This window comes from Lithobates pipiens, unplaced genomic scaffold (genome assembly GCF_037356315.1).
Source record: "Lithobates pipiens isolate NorthernLeopardFrog02 unplaced genomic scaffold, aLitPip1_a1.2 Scaffold_8, whole genome shotgun sequence".
In the NCBI taxonomy this organism is placed as follows: Eukaryota; Metazoa; Chordata; class Amphibia; order Anura; family Ranidae; genus Lithobates; species Lithobates pipiens.
Window position 1 is genome coordinate 650,143,635 of NW_027507903.1, and position 26,256 is coordinate 650,169,890.

A 26,256-nucleotide genomic window follows, 5' to 3' on the forward strand; every position below is an offset into this window, starting at 1 on the left:
AAGATGGCTATATTCTATTACTTTATTTTCTATTATATTCCTTTATTTTCTATTCTATTCTATTCTATTCTTTTATTTTCTATTCTGTTTAACCTATTCTTTTCCATTCTATTCTGTTAAATTCTATTATTTTTTAAATTAAAATTTCAGAAGATGGCTATGTTCTATTCTATTACTTTATTTTCTATTATATTCCTTTACTTTCTATTCTATTTTATTCTATTCTTTTATTTTCTATTCTGTTTTACCCTATTCTATTCTTTTCTATTCTGTTTTATTCTATTCTAAATTCAAGTTTTGGAAGATGGCTATATTCTAACGGTAATACACACACACACAGTAGTCCTTCAACAGCAGCAGTCAACAATATGTTTATATTTTAAATTTGTTTTTTGAATTTTATTTAGTTTTTTTTCGAATTTGATTTGACTTTTAGACAAAAATTTTGTTTCCTTATTTTTGTCTTTCTCTAAATCTGTTACTGTTGTAATCAGGAAATTTGAATGCATCAGAATAACGATAATGTTTGTTTCTGAATTTTGGAACAAAACAAACCGCACTGGTCTAGTCAGTGCCTGAAAATTGCGGTGCACTTTTTTCCGAACCCTGCTGTACAAGTTTAATTTACGAACATATATTTTATATATATATATATATATATATATATATATATATATATATATATATATATATATATATAAATATATATATATATATATATATATATATATATATATATATATATATATATATAAAAATATATATATATATATAAAAATATATATATATATATATATATATAATATATATATATATATATATATATATATATATATATATATATATATATATATATATATATATATATATATATATATATATATATATATATATATATATATATAAAAATATATATAAATGTATAGGAGTTCATGGTGGAGCATTATTTCACTAGCCTGCCTCGGAGAAATGGTGCAACTGATTGATTACTGGTGGTGAATGGTGGACTCTCTCTCTCCCATCCAAAGGTAGGTGTGACACTTACCAGCTCAGCTTTGTCCTTCAGGATCAGAATGTCGCCATTAAGCTTTTCACATTCCACCCGACTCCTCTCCCAGGTTTCTCCATTGGCCTGGAAATAGTAGCAGTTGGATTGAATTAGTTGCCATCCACTGGGGCAGCTGGTGCAGGAATCCCGGATGTTCCCTGGGGAAGAGAGGAGAACACAATGAAGTCACTTCCGAGATCTCAAACCCCCCAAACAAGGCTGGGGGGAAAAAAAAGTGAGGCTTTTACCAAACACAGCTAGAAAGTAACTTTCCCCGAATCTCATACGTCTAGAGCAGTGGTCACCAAACTGTGGCCCCGGGGGGGGCCAAATGAGGCCCTTTGCCTGCTTTCATCCAGCCCGTGAGTTGAATGAATGAATGAATTGATGAATTTTCATCCATTGATACCAATGATGGGGCACTATTGATCTTTTTTGGAAAAGAATCAAGCAACCAATTTTATACAAAGTAAAAAACTTCAACAGAAAACAAAGGAATACACATCCATGTTCAGAATATATACAATATATACATAGTCCACTACCAAAACATTTTTAGAAAACTATTTAACCACTTGCCGACAGCCGCACGCCGATGTACATCGGCAGAATGGCACGGGCAGGCATAAGGGCTTACATGTACGTCCCTTGCCTCCCGCGGGTCGGGGGCCCGATCGGGCCCCCGCCCGGTGCCTGCGGCGGTCGGTATTCGTTCGGGAGCGATCCCGGACGAGGGGACGGCCATTTATTCATGGCCACCCCCTCGCGATCGCTCCCGGCGAATGAAATTGTCCGGTGACATCACTTCCTCTCCTGTAATGTAAACACAGGAGAGGAAGTGATGTATTCTCTCCTCCGTGTCGGTAGTTTTCGTTCCGGCACCGAGGAGAGAGCATCGGTGAGTTGCACAAGCACTACACTACACAGTAGAACATGCCAGGCACACTCACACCCCCCCTTTACCCCCCGATCACCCCCCAATTACCCCTGCCCCCCCAGTCACAGTGACACCAATTGCTTTTTTTTTTTTTTTTTTTTTGCATTGGTGTCATTTGTGACTGTAATAACTGTTAGGGCAGTTAGGGTTAGCCCCCTTTAGTTCTAATGTGCCCCCCTAACCCCCCCAATAAAGGTTTAACCCCGTGATCACCCCCCGTCGCCAGTGTCACTAAGGCTGGGTTCACATTGCAGCGGTTTATGAGAACGAATGTGATTCGCACCGCACTGCAGTGCAAATCACATCCGATCTCTGTGCGATTTGAGTTCAGCTATACAGATAGTATGGCTGAATTTGTGTCGCACCCGCCGCACCCGCCGCAAACTCGCACGGGACCCTTTTTTTGGTCCGCAGCAGAATCGGATCGCATGGGTGTTCACACCATGCGATCCGAGTTTGCAGATCGCACTGCGATATGCGAACTGATCTGGGGGTGTCATTAACATCTCACTGACACTCCCAGCAGTTCGCATAGGGCAGTGTGAACTGCCGCCGGGAGGCATGTGATGCGGGAACCCGCCGCGGATTCGTGGCGTTCCCGCATCGCTCCAGTGTGAACCCAGCCTAATAAGCGATCGTTTTTCTGATCGCTGTATTAGTGTCACAGGTGACGCTAGTTAGGCAGGTAGGTATTTAGGTTCGCCGCAGCTTTTTATAGCGCCAGGGACCCCCATATATTACCGCATAAAGCCCCCTGATTGCCCCCTAGTTAACCCTTTCACCTGTGATCACCATATAACTGTTACAGGTGACGCTGGTTGGTTAGTTATTTTTTTTATAGTTTCAGGGCACCCGCCATTTATTACCTAGTCTCACTAGTGTACCCCTAAATTTAGGGGTGTCTACTTTCCAAAATGAGGTCATTTGGGGGGGGGGTTTGTGCCATCTTGGCATTTTATGGCCTTCAAAACTGTAACGCCCTTAGAAAGCCTGAAGGCGGTGCTTGGTTTTCGGGGCCCCGTACGCGGCTAGGCTCCCAAAAAGTCCCACATATGTGGTATCCCCGTACTCAGGAGAAGCAGCAGAATTTATTTTGGGGTGTCATTTCACATATGCCCATGGCATGCGTGAGCAATATATCATTTAGTGACAACTTTGTGAAAAAAAAAAAAAGTTTGTAATTTTCCCGCAACTTGTGGCAAAATATAAAATATTCCATGGACTCAACATGCCTCTCAGCAAATAGCTTGGGGTGTCTACTTTCTAAAATGGGGTCATTTGTGGGGGTTTTGTGCCATCTTGGCATTTTATGGCCTTCAAAACTGTAATAGGTAGTGAGGAGTGAAGTCAAATATTTACGCCCTTAGAAAACCTGAAGGCGGTTCTTGGCTTTCGGGGCCCCGTACACGGCTAGGCTCCCAAAAAGTCCCACATATGTGGTATCCCCGTACTCAGGAGAAGCAGCAGAATTTATTTTGGGGTGTCATTTCACATATGCCCATAGCATGTGTGAGCAATATATCATTTAGTGACAACTTTGTGAAAAAAAAATAAAAAAAAATTAAAGTTTGTAATTTTCCCGCAACTTGTGGCAAAATATAAAATATTCCATGGACTCAAAATGCCTCTCAGCAAATAGCTTGGGGTGTCTACTTTCTAAAATGGGGTCATTTGTGGGGGTTTTGTGCCATCTTGGCATTTTATGGCCTTCAAAACTGTAATAGGTAGTGAGGCGTGAAATCAAAAATTTACGCCCTTAGAAAGCCTGAAGGCGGTGCTTGGTTTTCGGGGCCCCGTACGCGGCTAGGCTCCCAAAAAGTCCCACATATGTGGTATCCTCATACTCAGGAGAAGCAGCAGAATTTATTTTGGGGTGTCATTTCATATATGCCCATAGCATGTGTGAGCAATATATCATTTAGTGACAACTTTGTGTAAAAAAAAAAAAAAATATTTTTTTTGTCATTATTCAATCGCTTGAGGCAAAAAAATAAAATATTCAATGGGCTCAACATGCCACTTATCAATTTCCTCAGGGTGTCTACTTTCCAAAATGGGGTCATTTGGGGGGGTTTTGTACTGCCCTGCCATTTTAGCACCTCAAGAAATGAGATAGGCAGTCGTAAACTAAAAGCTGCGTAAATTCCAGAAAACGTACCTTAGTTTGTAGATGTGACAACTTTTGCGCAAACCAATAAATATACAATTATTGACTTTTTTTTACCAAAGACATGTGGCTGAATACATTTTGGCCTAAATGTATGACTAAAATTGAGTTTATTGGATTTTTCTAATAACAAAAAGTAGAAAATATCATTTTTTTTTCAAAATTTGCGGTCTTTTTACGTTTATATCGCAAAAAATAAAAATCGCAGAGGCAATCAAATACCATCAAAAGAAAGCTCTATTTGTGGGAAGAAAAGGACGCAAATTTTGTTTGGGTACAACATTGCATGACCGCGCAATTACCAGTTAAAGCAGCGCAGTGCCAAAGTGTAAAAAGACCTCTGGTCATTTACCAGCAAAATGGTCCGGTCTGAAAGTGGTTAAATAAAGCAGCAGAAAGGGCCTAAGAGGCACAACCCATCACCTAAGTACACAGCCATTTATCAAACATTAATACAAATAATAATCTAGGGTGATAAGAGACAGACAGCCACACCCGGGAAACAGACTCCTGGCAGTCAGAGAGGCTTGAACCCCCTCCACACCTTCAACCAAGCCCCCCGACTCCGCTTGTCCCTCTCAAGCACCCGAATCTTCTCCACCTCATGCAGAATTGCATACACCACCACCTCAACAGGAAGGATTTTATGCCGAGTGCAGACCCGACACCGTGCGTTCCAGGTGAAAGGCTAACTAAAAAAAAAAGTCTATCCAAAACAAAAAACCCCACCAGTATTGAATGCTCCGTACGCCCACTCAGCATAAACCAGCCTGGAGAGGAAAGGAACACAGAGGGCCCGCCCCACCTGTTTGTACACCTCTATGTTAAAGGGGCAACGAAGCAGAAAATGGTCCATAGTCTCCTCCTGAATCCGCACACTCCTCTTGAGGACAGCTATAATCCATCTCACTGCGGAATTTCAAATTGCCCCGAACATAGAGCCTCCCATGGAAGCACAACCAGGCCATATCCCTAAATTTAGGGGGTACTCTGTCCAAATTAATCAGTCTTAACCCTGACCACAAAACTGGGCCTGGGCAATCCTCTAAGGCCAGTGGGTCATGAAAGACTTCGCTCAAGACTCGAATCATAAGGACTTTCTTCAGAACCGATCTGAGATCTTCAGCTGACAATCGCACTGCCGCAGTAACTTCAGGCACAGAGCGAAATAGGCTGGTAGCTGACCACGATGACCCCTGAGATTCTTCACTTGGCCAACTTCCTCCCAAAGTCGTAGAAAAGGCCTAAACCAAGATCTAGATATGCCTACCCATCCAGGAGGTTCCACTGCAAGCATATTACCAATGTTAAATTTGAGAAATAGCAGTGAAACGAAAAGAACTGGGTTGACCATACCTAAGCCACCCTCCCTCCTGGATAGATAGGTGACATTCCTCTTGATGGGGTTCAGTCTGTTCCCCCACAGCATCTGGAAGAACACACTACTGACCCTAGCATAGAGAGACACTGGCAAGATGCAGACAAAGATGACACACAAGAAGATCGGAATCAGGTAAGTCTTAATCAGATCAACCCTTTCCCTCAGAGATAACTTCCATCTCTTCCAGCTGACCACCTTAGTATTGGCAATTTCCAATCTGCCTTCCCAGTTTTTGAGGCCATAATTGCCGGGTCCAACTTCAATGCCTAGAATCCTAATTCTTTCCTGGGACACTGGAAAGGTGTCCGGGAGATCAAACCTCTTCCCTTCCTTTCCCATCCAGAACTTCACTCTTTTCCTGATTGATCTTGGAGCCTGATGCTTCAGAATACCGTGATGTCAGAGAGACCACCTCCTCTGCTTCATCTGCCCCAGTGACAATCACCGACACATCGCCTGCATAGGCAACAACCCTCAAAGGCGGCTCACCTGGGAGCCCCACTGGCACCCCACACAACATGCCGCTCTCTAACATCCTGATGAAGGGGTCCATGTATTGCTAATACATAGAGCAGGGGGCTCAGGGGAAAATCCTAGGGCACCCCGGAGCCAACCTCAAAGGACTGCCCAACCCAACCATTAACAAGAGGAAAGCTTTCTGCCCCCTTATACAAGACTTTTAACCAATCGACAAAACCACCCGGCATACTGTACTTACTAAGGAGCAGCCACAGGTACTCATGGTTAACACGATCAAAAGCCTTTGCCTGATCCAACGTCAGCAAATACTTTCCCCAGCCTGCAGCCCTGCACCGCTCCAAGGCCCCCTGGACAGCTAAAACTGCTGTGAAGGTGCTTCTACCCTGGACCGAACAGTGCTGATGGTGAGAAAGCAAAGACTCTGCTTCTAATTATAGGCACCAGAAAAGAATCTTTGCCAGTATCTTTCTATCGACGTTAAGAAGGCTGATTCTCAATCATCGAAGGATCTTTACTCTTTGAAAAAAGAATCACAGCCGAGTGCCTCATGGAACGGGAAAGCACTCCCCCAGCAAGGCATCTGTTAAAAACCTCTACCAAATGTGGGGCCAGAATAGACTTAAAGGCTTTGTAAATCTCAGCCATCAAGCCATCCGGTCCAGGTGACTTTTTGATGGCAAGCTGTTCAGTTGCCCTCATCACCTCTTCAATTGTGATCTCTTCTGTCAAATTCATCAATGGAACATCTCCACCATTTAGACCTGGAGTAGAGTCCAAAAAGCTGTCCATCTTGTCACGGTCAAGCTCTTTCCTCCCAAGAAGGTCAGCATAAAAGGACCTCACAATCTCCAGGATCCCTGACCTGGACTTTGTCAAGGAACCTGTACTGTCCTTAAGGCCAACAACCGTTTTAACAGCTACACCTTGTTTGCAGTTCTGGTAAGGGTTAGGCGAGTGGAACTTCCCATAGTCCCTCTAGAAACAAAGAGGCATGGCGGTCATATTGACACTTCCTGAGAAGGAGTTTCACTTTGTAGATTGCCCCAGGATCTCCTCCTCTCGAGACAAGAATATCCAGCTTCCTCCATAAACCTTGGTAGGTCATGTTTTTATTAAACTGTTTACTATTTGCTAGGCCCCTGAAGAATCCATTGATCCTCTTTTTGGTCAGCTCTCACCACTCAGCCAGTTCTCTCAGTTGGTACTAAGAAGAATGAAAGACTAACTTTCCATGTCTGAAGAGGACTTTTTGTTGAGATAAAGAGACACTATTGACTCCCAGTAAATACACTTGGATGATATCGAGACCTCATATAAGCTGAAGGATTCTCAGATCAGAGTAGACACAGTTTCTTTTCAAATAAACAGGACAACTTTAAAGAAAACTATACCTCTGTGTTTACGAGAACTTCAGAGACGTGACTATGACTATATGCCCAGGTGGAGAAGAGCCAATATTCTTGGATAGTTTAAAAGTGTCTCAGCCAATCAGGCGGAAGAGTCCCAGACGGCCAATTTACCCGTGGACATCCCCAGATAGAGATGGGGCTCAGGTAAGTATTATGGGGGAATGGGAGGGCTGCTGCACACAGAAGGCTTTTTATCTTAATGCATAGAATGCACCTTCTGTCTTTATAATCACTTTAATGCCATCCCAGTCTTAGTCCGTAGGGTTTAATATTGAGTTGGCCCACCCTTTCAGCTATAACAGCTTCAACTCTTCAGGGAAGACCGTCCACAAGGTTTAGTAGTGTGTCTATGGGAATGTTTGACCGTTCTTCCAGAAGCACATTTGTAAGGTCAGGCACTGATGTTGGACCAGTAGACCTGGCTTGTAGTCTGCACTCCAATTCATCCCAAAGATGTTCTATAGGGTTGAGGTCAGTCAAGTTCCTTCACAGCAAACTCACTCATCCATGTCTTCATGGACCATGTTTGTACATTGGTGCACAGTCATGTAGGAACGGGAAGGTGCCATCCCCAAACTGTTCCCACAAAGTTGGGAACATGAAATTGTCCAAAATGTCTTGGTATGCTGACGCCTTAAGAGTTCCCTTCACTGGAACTAAGGGGCCAAGCCCAACCCCTGAAAAACAACCCCACACCATAATCCACCCTCCACCAAATGATTTGGAGGGGTGGCCCAATACTTTTAGCAATATAATGTGAATGAGTGAGTTTGGGGTGGAGGAACTTGACTGGCCTGTCCAGAGTCCTAACCCCAACCCAATAGAAAACTTTTGGGATAAACTAGAGCGAGCCAGGCCTTCTTATCCAACAGCAGTGCCTGACCTCACAAATGCACTTCTGGAAGAATGGTCAAATATTCCCATAGACACACTGCTAAACCTTGTGGACAGCCTTCCCAGAAGAGTTGAAGCTGTCTCAGGAACCATCCATACCTGATCCAGGGCCCAGGTTTTTATAGTCCACTAGGCCCCAGTATCTGTGGTAGAAGTTTCCAAGTGTTCCAGGTGCATGCTCTTGTGCATGAGTGCATTTGCATGAACATCAGTATGAGCTTTATGGCTGGTACCATCCCTCTGACCCCTGACATGATGTTCCTGACAGTCAATCCAAGTTTTATCCTGTGTTGATCCCCGATGAAGGGGGAATGGTGATGCCTCCTAAAAACATTGGCTGTTTTTATATAACTTTTTTACCACCAATTAAAATGATCTTGGACTTTTTCACCCGGTATTGGTCTGGCGCTCCTTTCTGTATTTCTACGTTTTGAGTTGCTGTTGGGTGCCGCCTCACCAGAACTATTGAGCTTGTTTGAGGTTTTTCCTCTTCCTATTTATGTCAGGTCGTGTGTAGAGTTATTTTGAAGGGGACAGTAAATTTATGCAAGCTGTACACTCACTACTTTACACAAAATGTCATTTCTTCAGTGTTGTCACATGAAAATATAGAATAAAATAGGGAGGGGTGTACTCACTTTTGTGAGATACTCTCTCTATATATATATATATATATATACATAGTGGTCAGTAGGAGGAGGAATTGTCCCCCATCATTAATACATTAATATTAGTTGGAGGATCAGTGACCCATTGTTGTTGTTAGTCGGAGGAATAATTCCTGATCTTTGGTGTCAGTGGAAGGAATGATGCCCCATTGTTGGGGACAATGGGAAGAATGGTGCTCATTCATTGGTTTTAGTAGGGGAAATAGTGCTCCATCATTGGTATCAGTAGGATGAATAATGACCCATCATATCATTGGTGTCATTTTAAGAAATGGTGCCCCATCATCGGTGTCAGTGGATAGTATTATTCTCACTTTTGGTGTCAGTGCAAGGAATGACGCCTCATTGTTAATGTCGGAGAGAGGAATAGTGTGTTAATGTCCCGGATAAAGGCAAGCAGGAGACCACATCTGGCCCACAGGCCATTGTTTGGAGGCCACTGCTATAAATAATGATGTGTTGATGAATAAAAGGAACTGTTATATTGATAGAAGCTGGCTGATGGTTGTGGTGGCAAGATGTACTTTATAAAAAAAAAATGACTGATGGTGTTATGATAACTACAAGAAAGCTTCTGAAACTAACCTTTACTCTACTTCTCTTTATGTACAATGCACATATACCCTTGAGACGTCCAAGTGTCGAAAACCCCTGACCACAAAAGATCCGTGCCAAATCTTGGGATGCTGAATCATCATAAAAGTAAAAAAATTAAGACGTTGGAAAGTCCAGAATTCTCCAAAAATTATCCTCAATCGCCAACAGCATCTGACCACCATCACCAACGAGGATAGACTACATGACTGCCATCATTTCTATTATAAATACTCATGTCAATCATCCAATAAATGGAGACAGTTTCAGCATACAATTTTAGTATGTGTTACATGTCTGATCTCCTGTACTGCACTATGTGTTTTTGAATTAGGCCTTCTTGACTAACTAGTTATAAGTATATAAGTACTTTCAGTGAAACCCACAACATGGTGAATTAACACTCTAAATGACGATACATTGTAGTCTTTTTCCCTATAGAAACAGCGATATCCAGACAATGTTTTATTTGTGTGTTGGAATAACTGTGAATTTAAAGTGGATGTAAACTCCCCTATCGTTTTCAGCCAAGGAAGCTGCCATCTTTGCCTCTGTTTAATCTTCAACTGCTATGGTGCTGCACATGTGATTCGTTATGACACCAGCCATTGGATGGTTTGATAGTTTGGCTGAGAGCACAGCCAATGTGCAGTTAGCATTCCTGGCATGCCTTTTTTTTAACTGTTTAAATCCATGGGTTTACTTTCACTTTAAGTAACTAGGTGTTTGTAGTCTGGGGACATTGTTTGTCCCTTCCCTGGCTGTAGTTGTGGTTTCTGAATGTGTGCAGTGTGGTGAATTTTAAAGCTGCATAAACAAGTCCCAAACATTAACAAGTAAAGGCACCTGCCAGATCTATTGTCCTGGCCACCTTGGACACCTTATACAAGTCCAGTATTGCTACCACTACAGCTTTGTCAGTGACACTTAAACCAATCCCAGAGGAGTGCAAAGCACGGAGAGGAATAACTCCAACTTTAACCAATATTAGCAATCTGGATTTTAACCAGGATAAAAAAAAGGTGCATGATGGGACCCTATAAATAAAGATTCATAGTGGAAATCTATAAATAAAAATCCATGGTGCCATGGAGTAACCCTATGAATAAAGTTTCATACTGGGACCCTATAAATAAAGATCCATAGTGGGACATCTGAAATAAAGCATCATGGTGGGACCTTATAAATAAAGGTTCATGGTGGAAACCTGTACATAAAGGTCCATGGTGTGGCCTCATGAATAAAGGTTCTTGGTGGGACCCTAAAACCAAAGGTCCATGGTGGTCCCTATAAATAAAGGCCCATGGTGGTCCCTAGAAAATAAAGGTCCATGGTGGTCCCTATAAGTAAAGGTCCTCGGTGGTCTCCCATAAATAAAAGCATCAGTGACAACTGAACCAATCCCAGAGGAGTGCAAAGCATGGAGAGGAACAACTCCAACTCCAATATTAGCAATCTGGATTTTAACCAGGATAAATAAAGGTGCAAGATGGGACCCTATCAATAAAGATTCATAGTGCAAAATCTATAAATAAAAATCCATGGTGCCATGGTGTAACCCTATGAATAAAGGTTCATTCTGGGACCCTATAAAAAAAAAAGATCCCTAGTGGGACACCTGAAATAAAGCTTCATGGTGTGGCCCTATAAATAAAGGTTCATGGTGTACCCCTTAAATAAAGATTCATGGTGTACCCCTTAAATGTCCGTGGTGAAAAATCTGAAATAAGCGTCTATGATGGGACCCTATAAATAAAGGTCTTTGGGGGGACCCAATACATGATGATTCATGGTTAACCCCTTAAAGGTCCATGGTGAGACACCTGAGATAAAGGTTCATGATGGGATCCTATAAATAAAGGTCTTTAGTAGGACACAATAAATAAAGGTCCATGGTGTGACTCCATGAATAAAGGTTCATGGTGGGACCCCATAAATAAAGGTTCATTGTGGGATACATGAAATAAAGGTTCATGGTGAGACCCTATAAATCAAGGTTCATGGTGGGACCCTATACATAAAGGTCCATGGTTTGACCCCATAAATAAAGGTTCATGGTGGAACCATATAAATAAAGGTCTTTAGTGGGACCCAATAAATAAAGGGCTATGGTTTGACCCCATAAAGGGCCATGGTGTGACCCGAACAGACACACTTTCTTTCAATACAGGTCCATGGTGTGACCTCAGGAATAAAGGTTTATGGTGGAAAAGATCCATAGTGGGACACCTGAAATAAAGGTTTTTGGTGGAACCCTATAAATAAAGGTCCATAGTGGGACACCTGAAATAAAGGTCCATAGTGGGACCGTATAAATTAAGGTCCATGTTGCGATCCCACAAACACAGGTCTATGGTGGAATGCCTAAAATAAATGTTCACTGTGGCACCCTATAAATAAAGGACCATGATGGAACCCTTAAAATACAGGTTCATAGTGGGACCCTATAAATAAAGTTTCATGGTGGGACCACATAAATAAACGTCCATGGTTGGACTTCATAGATAAAGATCAGTGGTGGAACCCATAAATAAAGATCCATGGTTGGACCTCATAATTGAATGCCCATGGTGGGACCCCATAAATAAAGGTCCACGGTTAGACTACATAAACAAAGCACCATAGTGGGACCCCATAAATAAAGGTACATTGTAGGACCCCCATTAATAAAGGTTTATGGTTGAACTAAAATGGTCCAATGACTCCTTGGTACCTAATTTTACACTACACATAGCATCAGCTCTGTGATAGACCAGGAAGTGAGTGGGAGGGGGCGGAGCTAACTGTCACTTCTAGGCCTTCTGTTTTATAAAAAAAAATAAAGGATGCAGAATAATCTGCAATGATCACCGTTCTTTATCTTCTTTAGGTCATCTGTTATTCTGGCAACTGGAAAGAAAAAACACAAAGTTGTAGTGAATGAACATTGTAATGACACACCCAGAATGAAGTATTGCATAAAAGCCCTTCTTTTGATTCACATATATTTTTATGAGATTTACTATAGTTACCTGATTGCTTCAGAGCAGACACACTCCCTTCCAGCTCAGAATCTAAAACATAAAATAAAATTATAATAAAATAAAGAAGTAAATATAAATCTAAAAGTCCCTCCAGAGGCAGGAAGGGTGATCGGACTACTCAGAAGACATTCGACTGCTCAGAACACCCAGAACACGACCCATCTAAAAGCATAAAACATGATTCAAAAAGTGCTACTAAAAGGAAGGGTCACTTCTCTAACTCATTCCATTGGGTATGTATTGTATATTTAAGCTTGGGCTATTGAACTCCGTACACAATACGTTTTTTTTTTCCCCCAGCAAAACGGATAACAAGAGCCTGCAAAAATGATATGGTAAAGCAGAGAGCTCCATCTATAATAGATGCATATGCAAAATGTATTTACAAAAATATTTCACTTGTTAGTGCTTCATAATATAAACAAAGAAAGATACAACTTTTTACTTCACCCATATGTCTCCCCACCTCTGGAGAAAAATACATAAATATATATATAGAAAGTTTAAAATTAAAATTTTATAAAACATCTGTTGGATGAATGTCACTCACAGACGTTAGTGCAAACTGCATGAATTTTGGCTGTAATATATCTAATAGATTAATCTCTATGATCATCAGCTCCAGCTCCATCTACTGTCCAAAATGTGATATGGTTCTCTGAAATGTTTCTGACATTCCTCCTGCAAATTTTATGAATATATATATATATATATATATATATATATATATATATATATATATATATATATATATATATATATATATATACATATACACAGTCCCTTGAAAAAGTATTCATACCCCTTGAAATTTTCCACACTTTGTCATGTTACAACCAAAAACGTAAATGTATTTTATTTGAAATTTTATTTGGATTTTATGTGATAGACCAACACAAAGTGGCCCATACTGTAATTGTGAAGTGGAAAGAAAATGATAAATGGTTTTCAATATTTTTTGCAAATAAATATGTGAAAAGTGAGTCAGTACTTTGTAGAACCTCCTTTCTCTGCAATTACAGCTGCAAGACTTTGCATCCATGTCCATGTCTAAAAATCTCTTGCAGACTCTAATGCCGCGTACACGCGATCGGAAATTTGGCCAGCAAAAGACAGATGAGAGCTTTCCATCAACATGGGGACAAGGTGCTTTGGGGGGACCCCAAAGCATCCTCCCCATGTTGAAGGCATGTGGCCTGGTATCATTCAGGAGGGGGGGGCGCTATCTTACCACCCCCCCCTTTTCCTGCGGCCTGCCAGGTTACCTGCTTGGATAAGGGTCTGATATGGATTTTGGGGGGACCCCACACCTTTTTTTTTTACATTTTGGCACAAGGTCCCCCTTAATATCCATACCAGACCTGAATGGCCTGGTATAGATTTTGGAGGGGACCCCTAAGCAATTTGTAAAAAAAAAAAAATGGGTGAGGGGTTGCCATATAATATCCATACCAGAGCAAAAAGGCATGGTAATGGACTGGGGGGAACCCATGCTATTTTTTTCAATGATTTTCATCTATATTGCTGAGACCCGACAACACATTACAGCCATGAGCAGTTTTAAATTACATTTTTTCCTTTACAAATGTAATGTTGCTGTTCTTATTCATTACGCTATCTACGGCTGCCGTGTAAGCAGCATTACATAGCGTGGGGCCACTCATGGCTCTCACAGCAGAGCGCACTGTGATTGACCAAAGCATGCAGGTCAGGTGCATGCTTTGGCCAATCAGCAGCTGTCAATGCACTGTGATCCCGCAGTGCATTGACGGTCTCGCCGTTCATTATGGTACGAATTCAATATGGTCGAATTTCCTGCAAATGCTCAATAATGTTTTGAGGAATGGGCAAACACCCAATGTTCAAGTCGAACTTATGTTTGAGTCGAACCGTGGGCTCATCCCTAGTTACAGGCTTATTTAAAAAAAAAAAAAATGTACGTACTATGTGGTAAAATGTATATTACTACTTGATTGATTGACAGATTGATTGTTTTCATCTCTGTTTTTTTTTGGTTAGAGTATTAATGGGTTAGACCAGCCTATCTCAAGCTTTTTATGCAGTTCTAGGTACATACATATGGTGGTGATAAAAAAAAAAAAAAAAAAAGGTCTATGGAGACAGACCTTAAGATATACACTATATTTTGACAATATAATGTAGTTACATAGTTAGTCTTGCTGAAGTCCATCTAGTTCAACCAATAAAAGGGAAAAAAAAAAAAATCGGTGGTGAAAATTTTTAGGTGTTGGCTAAATTATGATATTTGCATATCTTTGACTTACCTGTTTCCTCTTTAGATTGTTTTAGTTGTGAAGTGAGTTCCTGGACTGGAAAAGAAAGAAATAATTGATAATTTAACAAAAATAACATAATAAATAATGAACACTTGAAGAGAATATTATATAGTAAAAGTCAGAAGAATTTTCAGGTATATGATGCGCCATTTCACAGCCAAACTAGACTGTAGCACTATTGCTCAGTAATCACTTAAGCATTACTTTTTGGATGCAAAACTCCTATCATATTTTATTTATGGGGAAATTTTTTTCTATATATATATATATATATATATATATATATATATATATATATATATATGTAGCACTAACCCCCGGAGGAGCTGCTGGTTATTTTTGGGCTTACCGTTACCTTCCGTTCTCCTTGTTGCATGTCTAGGGGATGTCCCGTGGTAGGTGGCCCAGTAACTTGAGACTGACAATAGATCCACTTGAATGGATTTTATTTGCAAAACTGAAACCATTGAACAGTCTTTCAACTTGGGATCAGAGGGTTGGAAAGGAAAGTTCAGGTTCTCTCAAAGTCAAAGTCCAAAAACTTTAAAGAACTTGCTTACTTTGACTGCATCCAGAGAATAGCCATTCACAGCTGGATGATCACTCAGGTTGGACAGTCCCTCTCTCACAAGGCCTTGTTCTGCAACAAGGTGCTTGTTGCAGAACATGTAGGGAAACTAAACTGTAGAACACTTGTAGGATTCCTGGATCTTTCAGCCTGCTTGGCGACATCCACAAGAACGGATTATTTCGGTAACTTCAGCCCTTCCAGGCTCTTGTTAAGAAAACCAACCCATACATGGTGTTCTTCTAAAGAGTCCTCCCTTGGAATGCTCAAAGTACAATGGGTCTCTCCCAAACCGGAGACAGCACCCAACGACCTCAGAATCCTCCTTTTGTTTCCTTGCCCTGGGCTAGCCAGACCTGAGGCATTACAGTCGGTTGGATCCGCACCCCAGGCCATAGCCTTCCTGGGGGCTGGTCAGCTAGTCTCATAGACTCGGCTGATCACAGAGCGTGGCGCGCGAGACCCGCAGGGTCCATGGACGCCCTCCCAGCAATTAAGGCCTGTGCTGCAGCCGTCTTTCAGCTAAAGCGTGGGCGGCAATGTAGTTAATCCAATTCTTTACAACCAAAATATATATACATACAGTACACATTGCCGTGACCTGCCATTGGGTTGAATTATATTAGAATAGACAACAATGACACAGGGTTCTCATGGACACAGATTGAAGGGCTCCAGAAGGTCTGTTCAGAGTGGAGAAAAATTGATCTTTTTGTGTTTTTCTGGGTTTTGTGACTGCCAGATCGGGGGTCTAAAGTCCAGAGGCTTCAAAGAGCTTTGGGAAGGAAGAAGTCCCTAATCCTGTGTCTGGGTCTTACCATAGACCAGCAGGCTGCTTTTGCAGGCGTACACAGCCTTTACGTCAATCCTAGGACCTTTGCCATAGTTCAGGGTGCCACCTGGGAGACAGGAGGTCCCTTGTCCACACCAGGATGAGAGCACAAAGTGAATCCAGTGAGTGCAGCAGGGAGCTGTGAGAGGTACGGAGGTGTACGCAAGCACAGCAGTGCTGTGCAATGGTTGGAGGGACCAGAAAAAGGTCTGCGTTTGAGGTCTGAGCTGCGGTCCTGCAAGAGCGAGCCAGGAGGCTAATGTCTTTTCTCATTTGTATGTGAAGTAAAGGTGGAAACTCCCGTTGGGGCAAGAGTTTATTATCTGGAATTGTTTACTTTGGCCAGGTCCCACTGGAAAGCTCTATTACCATGGAATGAATTCAGAACGACTGGTTGCAATCGAGGGGAAGATGAATGTGGCCAAGTAGAGGGATATCCTGGACAAAAATCTTCTCCAGAGTGCTCAGGACCTCAGACTGGGCCGAAGGTTTACCTTCCAACTAGACAATGACCCTAAGCACACAGCCAAAATAAGAAAGGAGTGGCTTCACAACAACTCCGTGACTGTTCTGGAATGGCCCAGTCAGAGCCCCGACTTAAACCCAATTGAGCATCTCTGGAGAGACCTAAAAATGTCTGCCCACCAACGTTTACCATCCAACTTGACAGAACTGGAGAGGATCTGCAAGGAGGAAAGGCAGAGGATCCCCAAATCCAGGTGTGAAAAACTTGTTGCATCTTTCCCAAAAAGACTCATGGCTGTATTAGATCCAAAGGGGGCTTCTACTAAATACTGAGCAAAGGGTCTGAATACTTAGGACCGTGTGATATTTCAGTTTTTCTTTTTTTAATAAATCTAAAAAAAATTCAACAATTCTGTGTGTTTCTGTCAATATGGGATGCTGTGTGTACATTAATGAGGCACATGGCTGCATTATAACAAATAGTGAAAAATTTAAGGGGGTCTGAATACTTTCCGTCCCCTACTGCTGCTCTGTGCCTCGCCTGATGTACATTTCGTCCAATGGGACTTCTTCTGTGAGGCAGAATAAGTCCCTCACAGAAGAAGTTCCATTGGACGAAACGTAGGTCAGGCTGGGCATGGAGAAGCGGTGACCTCGGTACACCCGTGGAGGGTGCCGGATGAACTAATGTTTACATATAAGCCTATGTTATTGGATCTGTTGTAAGTAGAACTTTTAATAAACTCGTGTGTGCCTTTTAAACGATTGTTGTGCAATGAGTCTATGGAATGGTCGGACTCTGGAGTTCCTTTGAATGGTAATTACTGTGAGGGATATCTCTCTGGAATCCAATCAAGTTGGCTGGACAGCTAAAGTGGTTATACCTGTAGTGAGGGGTGAATGCTCACTGAAGTGCTTATAGACCTTGAGAAGTCTTAATATCTGGTAAGCAAATCTATTTTACCATATTTATCCTGTGGGGACTCGGGAGCACCGGGTGTCTGCGCCGATCGAAATTGGATTGACACTTCTTTAAGTTCACTATATGGACTCTTTGTTGGAATTGTGGATTTATTTTTCCCTTTTTCACTACATGTCTATGGATGGACTTCTGTGCAGACTATATATTGCTCATGGCGTATTTTCTGTTATGATGTGTACATGTGTGTGAGTGCTGCTGTTTTTTTCACTTGTTTTTTCACTGGGTTTATTCACTTGAAAACAATATTTACTTACACTTAGTGCAATTTTCTTCTTTATATATATATATATATATATATATATATATATATATATATATATATATATATATATATATATATATATATATATATATACACTAGTATATGCCTCATACACTGAACCTTCAGACACAGGTTCTGCTTCATATAGTAGGAAAAAATAAATATGTGAACAGCAATACAGATTCCTAAACCCCTTACCATTGCTCCTCAGATGTGATATTGCTATTGTGAAGTTGTTATCTATGGAAGAAAAATAAAAATATAAGAAATACGCCTTTAGGTTGTGAAGACTTTGACTCTGATCTCAAGTTTCGGATTCAACGTTCGTGTTTGCTTTTCTCATAACCTAGAACGGTTACTGACTTTATCCTGTTTATTGATTTGGTTCCTTAAGGACTACTTAAAGATGACTATTTTTGACCTATCTGTCTGCTGATCCTGGCCTTTCTTTAGACCATTTCCAGTTGCTCATTCTGGTCAATACTTCCTGCAACTACCATTTTTCTGACCATTTATGAAACCAACAATCAATCAAGCTTTTTTAGGTTCCCTACAATTGTGCTGACCACCTGCATCCTGACAAGTAGGGATGAGCTTCGTGTTTGAGTCGAACCCATGTTTGACTCAAACATCATCTGTTCGTCCGTTCGGCGAATTCTGAACATTATGCCACCATTCGAGGTGCGCGTCACGGCCCATAATTCACTGCGGCATCGCAGTGCATTGCTGGCTGATGACTGGCCAAGCATGCACTATGGCCCGCATGCTTTGGGCAATCACATCGCAGAAAAAATGGAGAGCCGTAATTGGCCAAAGCCAGGGTGTCTTTGGCCAATTATGGCTCAGGGGGTTTAGTACACGCCCCACACTATATAAGGCCGCCTGCGCGGCGGCCTTGTGTAGTGTGTTGCAGTAGCAGAGAGAGATAGGCAGCGAAACAGTGTGATTTTATTTAATTTGAAGCTGTTGCAAATACAGTCGGTGTATTGTGCCATCTGCACAGTGTACACCTAAAGCTACCCCAATTGCTGGTGTTCTGCTGATCCTATCCGCAGGCAGCCGTAGCAATTATAGTCTGTGAATTGTGCCATCTGCACAGTGTAAACCTAAAGCCACCTCAATTGCTGGTGTTCTGCTGATCCTATCTGCAGGCAGCTGTAGCAATTACAGTGGGTGTATTGTGCGATCTGCACAGTGTGCACCTAAAGTTACCCCAATTGCTGGTATTCTGCTGATCCTATACCGCAGGCAGCTGCAGTAATTACAGTCAGTGTACTGTTTCATCTGCACAGTGTACACTTAAAGCTACCCCAATTGCTGGCATTCTTCTGATCCTATACCACAGGCAGGCAGCTGCAGTAATTACAGTCGATGTATTGTATCATCTGCACAGTGTGCACATAAAGCTACCCCAATTGCTGGTGTTCTTCTGATCCTATACCACAGGCAGGCAGCTGCAGTAGTTACAGTCGGTGTATTGTGTCATCTGCACAGTGTGCACATAAAGCTACCCCAATTGCTGGTGTTCTGCTGATCCTATACCCCAGGCAGCTGTAGCAATTACAGTCGGTGTATTGTGCCATCTGCACAGTGTGCGCCTAAAGCTACCCCAATTGCTGGTGTTCTGCTGATCCTACACCGCAGGCAGTTGTAGCAATTACAACTGGTGTATTGTGTCATCTGCACAGTGTGCACTTAAAGCTACCCCAATTGCTGGTGTTCTGCTGATCCTACACCGCAGACAGCTGCAGTAATTACAGTCGGTGTATTGTATCATCTGCACAGTGTGCACATAAAGCTACCCCAATTGCTGGTGTTCTTCTGATCCTATACCACAGGCAGGCAGCTGCAGTAGTTGCAGTCGGTGTATTGTGTCATCTGCACAGTGTGCACATAAAGCTACCCCAATTGCTGGTGTTCTGCTGATCCTATACCGCAGGCAGCTGTAGCAATTACAGTCGGTGTATTGTGCCATCTGCACAGTGTGTACCTAAAGCTACCCCTATTGCTGGTGTTCTTCTGATCCTATACCACAGACAGGCAGCTGCAGTAATTACAGTCGGTGTATTGTATCATCTGCACAGTGTGCACATAAAGCTACCCCAATTGCTGGTGTTCTTCTGATCCTATACCACAGACAGGCAGCTGCAGTATTTACAGTCGGTGTATTGTGTCATCTGCACAGTGTGTGCCTAAAGATACCCCAATTGCTGGTGTTCTGCTAATCCTATAGTGCAGGCATCTGCAGTTAATTACAGTTGGTGTACTGTGTACTCTGCAGTGTGCACATAAAGCTACCCCAATTGCTGGTGTTCTCATACTAATAATACTACAGGTAGGCATATGATTCTGCTAGCAGTATATCAGTATATACGTCCCAGCTTTATACAGCTACATCTCCCTGCAGGCCATTAGTATGTCTGGAAGGCCAACAAGGAGAGGCAGACAGTCACAAGCCAATAAAAGAGGGCAAGCAGGCTCTGATGCTAGAGGCAACAGTGCTGGTCATGGACATGGTGCATCCTCATCAGCACGTGGCCATGGGACACGCTTGTCCTTATTTTCGGCAGCTGGACGTGTTGAGCCGCAACATGCTGAAGACTTGGTAGAGTGGATGACCAAGCTGTCCTCATCCTCCTCATCCTCTCTCATCCAGGCTCAGGGTACTGGCAAAGCAGCTGCCAACGTGGCCTCTTCCTTCAGCTCAATGGCATCAGTCACTCCTTCCCTAGCCCCACCATTTCCTCCTAAGGACTCCCCAGAACTGTTTGAGCACAGTGTTGGGTACATGCTCCATAAGGATGTCCAGCGTTTTGAAGGCTCTGATGATGATACCCAGCTAGAGGAAGGCAGTAGCATGAAGCCCAGAGAGAGGGGATGCCCAAGAAGGAAAGCGAAGGCAGTAACGTGAGCCCAGAGAGAGGGGATGTCCAAGAAGGAAAGCAATCTGTCAGTCATGTTCCCCAAGCTGCAACATACTGCCAGGTTTGCTCCAGTGATGAGGAGGGAGGGGACGATGAGGTCACTGACTCCACGTGGGTGCTTGATAGGAGAGAGGAGGAGGAGGAGGCACATCTCCAACGAGGCAGCGTGCCCTCCAGGGGCCAGCTTAAGGGCAGCACACCGACTGCATCACACTGCAGAGCTCCGCATGTGCAGGATTGGTAGACTTGGCCCCCTTCCATGAGTTTGTACAATGTGCGGTTCCTCAGTGGCAGGTTCCCAAACGCCACTTTTTCTCACGGAAGGCAATTCCGGCTCTCTACCGGCATATGGAAAGCAATGTCTTGGCCTTGCTGACAGGGCGATCAGTGGTAAGGTGCATATTACCGCTGTCTCATGGTCCAGCAGGCATGGACAGGGACGTTACCTGTCTTTCACGGCGCATTGCGTGACTCTTCTGGCAGCTGGGAAGGATGCAGGACAAGGTGCAGTAGTGTTTTAGGTTGTTCCGCCACCACGCCTCCAAAATGCTACTACTGGTGATTCTGACACACCTCTCTCCTCCACCCCTCCTCCTCTTCTTCCTCCACGGCCTCTTCCTGTGCTTTGTCCTTGGAACCAGCAGTGCTCCTTAGGCATTCAATGGGCTACGCAAGTACGCAGGCAAAACGATGCCATGCCTTGCTTGCGCTGGTGTGCTTGGGGGACAGGAGCCACACTGGGGCAGCCTGGGAGGTGGTTGACGAAACGCCCGCTTAAGCCAGGAATGGTGGTTTGCAACAATGGAACCAACCTCCTCTCCGCCCTCCGACAGGGACAACTGACCCATGTGACCTGTCTGGCTCACGTCCTTAACTTGGTGGTGCAGCCGCTATGATCATTCTTATGTTGCAGGGAATCGCTGAAAATGCCGATATCTGAACGATGTCTGTGGCCTCAGGCATCATTCAGATATAACCACTGAAAACCGAGGCCGTCCCTGGATGTCCACCCGGCGCGAAGTGGTTAAAAACGCAAGCAGTTTTAAATGACGTTTTTTTCTGTTAGAAATGTAATTTTGTGCAGGGACTGTTCTAAGCATGGGAAACACGTGCCACTTCACAGGCATACTATAGACACCCCCCAGCATTTAAAGGAATGTTTCATTTTTTTTTCACTTTAAGTGTCATTAAATTCAGTGCTCCCAAAAAAAACTAAGTTTTTAAAACTTTTATTTGCATTGATGCATGTCCCCTGGGGCAGGAGCCAGGGCCCCAAACACTTTTTAGGACAATAACTTGCATATTAGCCTTTAAATTGAGCACTTTTGATTTTGAACATTTGAGACCCATAGACTTTAACAGGGTTCTAAAGTTTGCGCAAATTTTCAGTCCGTTCGCAGGTTCTGGTGCGAACGGAAGGGGGGAGGGGGGGCGGCTCATCCCTACTGACAAGGCCTCCTCATTAAAGAATCAGGTCTTCTAACTTGTCCAGACCACCTTATAAACAGAGATCTGTAATCTGTGACTTTAATTCTGCTTCTTTGACATACAAGACTGCTTTTAGATCTGGATGGAAATAACCAATGACATTTTCACACCTATAGAAATGCAACTCCCCAGCATTTCAGATTGTTCTGCTTATTCAGGTAGATGCTCTTTGGAGTCTGTAGCTGGGGTTGCAGCATGGTGCGATCATAGAGAAGGGTGCAATAAAGAACTTTTATTGAAGAATGCAGTAGAAGAACCCGGGGATGAGGGGGGATGGGAAATCTGCCTATCCGTACACTCACCGTTCACAGAAATGAGGATGTGGTGATTCCCTGCAGGACTGACAGCATCTGGAAAGAGAGCAGAATTCGGCCTGGCCATCTTGTACCCAAACGGGAAGATTTCCAAAGGAATCATCAACCCTATGCTTTCACACCCCATCAGGAACCTTTGCCTACCACTAGTACTGTCCCTGACAGGCAGGGTACCTTTCCCTGCACTACTCACTAGCATAAAGGGTGCCAAACCCAGGAGCCAGGGCCTTAAATAGCCTCTGGCTGACCCAAGATGGCTGCTAGAGTCACATGGGTTGGCAGCATCCAATAGGATAGCTTCCCCAATGTCCCGAGAAGAGGAGCCCTGTTTCTCTTGACTTCCTCCTCCAACAGTGGCGTTCCAGAAGAGCGCCATCTGTCATAGAGAAAGTAGACTGTACCTACCTACAAGCCTGTGCATCAGCATTTGATATATGGATCAGAACTATGGTTACATATAATAAAATGATAAATATCATGGACTTACTTGTTTTCTGTTCATTGTTTTCTAGTTGTGAGTTGAGTTCTTTGACTGCAAAAAAAGTAAATTTTTTCTTGAAGAGCGAGATAAAGTGTTAAATCTTAAATCAATGAACAACAATTGTCATCTGTAAATGCTTCATGTAAAAACACTCTTTTATCAATAATTCTGTCATATTTCAGGTCTTTACCTTGCTTTTTATTTATGCTTAATAGAAATGGTAGCAGATTTGAGCGTTAAAGTGATAAAAATAACATGTTATACTTACCTGCTCTGTGAAGTGGTTTTGCACAGAGCAACTCCGATCCTCTCCTTCTTTGGTCCCTCTTTGGCTCTCCTGGCCCCTCCCTCTTATTGAGTGCCCCCACAGAAAGCAGCTTGCTATGGGAGCCACCCGAACTGAGCCACACCTCCCTGTGTCCATTCAGACACAGAGCAGTGGCCCACGCCCCCTTTCTCTCCTCATTGGCTAACTGGCTTTGATTGACAGCAGCAGGAGCCAATGGAGCTGTGCTGCTGTCTCAGCCAATGAGGAGGGGAGTCCTGAGCAGCTTATACACTTTTGCAACATCGCTGGATCTATAGGGGGCTTAGGTAAGTATTAGAGGGGCTGCTGCACACAGAAGGCATTCTGGAGTTGACTCATGGTTCCCAGTTATAAGAATTTAACCATTCTGGGACATCTTGTGATTTTCAACTACAGTATGAGCTGGCTGCTTTAGGACTTGTGAGTATAGAAACCTGGCTGTCTCCTCTGCAGAGACATATCTCATTGATAGTTTCAAAAAACTATTCGATAAGCACCTGAACGACCGCAACATACAGGGGATACAATGTAATACGGACATATAATCACACACCTAGGTGGGACTTGATGGACTTGTGTCTTTTTTCAACCTCACCTACTATGTAACTATGGAAGATCAATGCAGAAGAGACTTCCAGGGTTGAATAAATAAAACAGGCAGCAGTAATCTAAGTGAAAGCAAAGGTTCAGTTGATGATGGTGGTGTAGGCCTGCAACCAGGGTACCCCGGGGGTTACAGGGAACAGGGGGGATGTCAATGTTGAGATACTCCTGGTGACCCTGAGAAGCAGCGGCCAGGAGTTCATAGGTCTCTTGTCTAACTTGCCCAGACTAAATGGTGGAACCGTTTGCCAGATGGGTAGTGCACTGGCCTTGAAGCAGAGATGCAGAGATAACTGATGGGTAAGGGACATGTTCAGAAAGCAGTTACACACACTACAATCAATGATGACCTGAACTTCAGTGGTCTTTTTGTGGTCTGCAGAGAAAAGGATGATGAAAGAGGACTGGGGTAGGTTGGGTGGTGACAGTGGCTTGCCTACCGGATGACCTAATGGAGTAACTGTGAAGAAAATGAATCTGGGCTTCACGGTAGAGACCGAGGTAGAGACAACCGTTAGCCTATTGATGATGCAGGCACTGGTTTAGGTCAAGGGTGGTCAGGCAATGCCCAATTGCATTGGGTCAGGAACATCTGTAGTCATCAAGAATGATGGAGTCATTGTCTTTTTTGGCAAGAGGACGGGTACGCCTCCATCTTTTCATGCTTCGATCCCTGAGGTGGCTGTTGATCTTTCTAGAAAGTCAGGAAAGCTCATTTAGTGTGTCAGGGATTCCAACCCTAGCTAATTTGAAACTTTAACTGTTCTGAGATTATATCCTTCACTGAGCGTCCACAATATATCTACGAAAGTCAGAGATAAACACCTCAACAAAGAAGCCTCTGCAGTGGCGGTTCGGCCAGTGTCATCTTAGCCCTTGTACACACTGTCGGAGAATCCGTCGGAATGTGTCCTATCGGACCATTTTGTCGGAAAATCCGACCGTGTGTGGTATGCATCGGACTGTTTCCGTCGGAATATCCGTCGGATCAAATTTTCCAACTTGCTCGAAATATTTTCCGACAAACTGGTCCGATTGGACATACTCCGATCATGTGTAGAGAATTCCGATCGGACAAAGTGCCACGCATGCTCAGATCAAATTCCTACACCAAAGCTATTGGCTACTAGCCTGAACGTAGTCCCGTCGTAACGAAATAACGTCATCACGTTCTGAACGATTGGATTTTCCGACAACTTCGTCCGACCGTGTGTATGCAACAGTTTCGGACAAAATCTGACAGACAGAATCCATCGAATTTGGTTGTCGGAATCTCCGACCGTGTGTACAAGGGCTTAAAGTTTGACCAGTGCCTGAGGCTACCCCTGAGGGAAGGAAACTATGGTGCCCACTCTGGTTTGTTTGTCAACAATGGTCTTGGTAGGAAAAAAGCACCGCAACGGTTCCTGAACTGGCAGTGGTCATAGAGAAACAATCCAGAAGAGGTTCCTCGGGCTCAGGAGAGGAAGGCAAAGGTAAGGTGGGAATAGCTGAAAGACCAGCAGACAACGTGGAATGAATAGACTGTGATTGAGCGAAGACCTTTAACTGAAAATACCCTTCCTGGACCTCTTGTATAGAAATCTGCTTGCAGAGTTGATCAAGCAGAGAACTGTCCAGTGGTGGCTGGTGCTCAAAATTCGCACACAAGTCCTAAAAATAGGCCGCGGTGGAAAAAAAAAAACTGACAGACTATGACGGAATGTTTGCTACAGTGGAAGTTGTGCACAAGGAAAAAAAATGAGGTTCTGTCCCCGTACCCGTGCTGTGGAGTGTAAACAAATATAATATTCTGATGCTGCGCAGAATCAGTACATTCAGAAAATGCTGCATCTCAGCTTAAAGGGTCAGTCCACCCAGAACCATCCCTGTGCACTTCCCAGGTCTGTATACCTGCTGTGCCCATCATGAGGGGTTCCTACCATCCCTGTACACCTGCTGGCTGCTGTGCCCATTATGAGGGGTTCTCACCATCCCTGTGCTGAGTTCCCAGGTCTGTACGCTCGCTGTGCCCATTATAAGGGGTTAATTTTGTTTATTGAAAATCTTACAAACAACAATTTATATACAATAAAAACATAATAAATAAATAAAACATATTTACAAAATAAATGAATATAATTACACAAACC

General features: G+C 43.2%; 1 protein-coding gene across 1 annotated transcript in view; it reads right to left on the minus strand.

Moving 5' to 3' along the window:
- LOC143961700 (uncharacterized) overlaps positions 1-26,256 on the minus strand; it is a 73,108-nt gene that overhangs the window by 13,702 nt on the left and 33,150 nt on the right. Inside the window, exons 5-10 of the mRNA XM_077471019.1 lie at positions 23,221-23,265; positions 18,206-18,247; positions 14,887-14,931; positions 12,590-12,631; positions 12,429-12,467; positions 1,046-1,206 (exon numbers count right to left, since the gene is read on the minus strand). Of these exons, the coding sequence (XP_077327145.1) occupies positions 1,046-1,206; positions 12,429-12,467; positions 12,590-12,631; positions 14,887-14,931; positions 18,206-18,247; positions 23,221-23,265 (374 nt within the window). The remainder of the gene's footprint in view (positions 1-1,045; positions 1,207-12,428; positions 12,468-12,589; positions 12,632-14,886; positions 14,932-18,205; positions 18,248-23,220; positions 23,266-26,256) is intronic.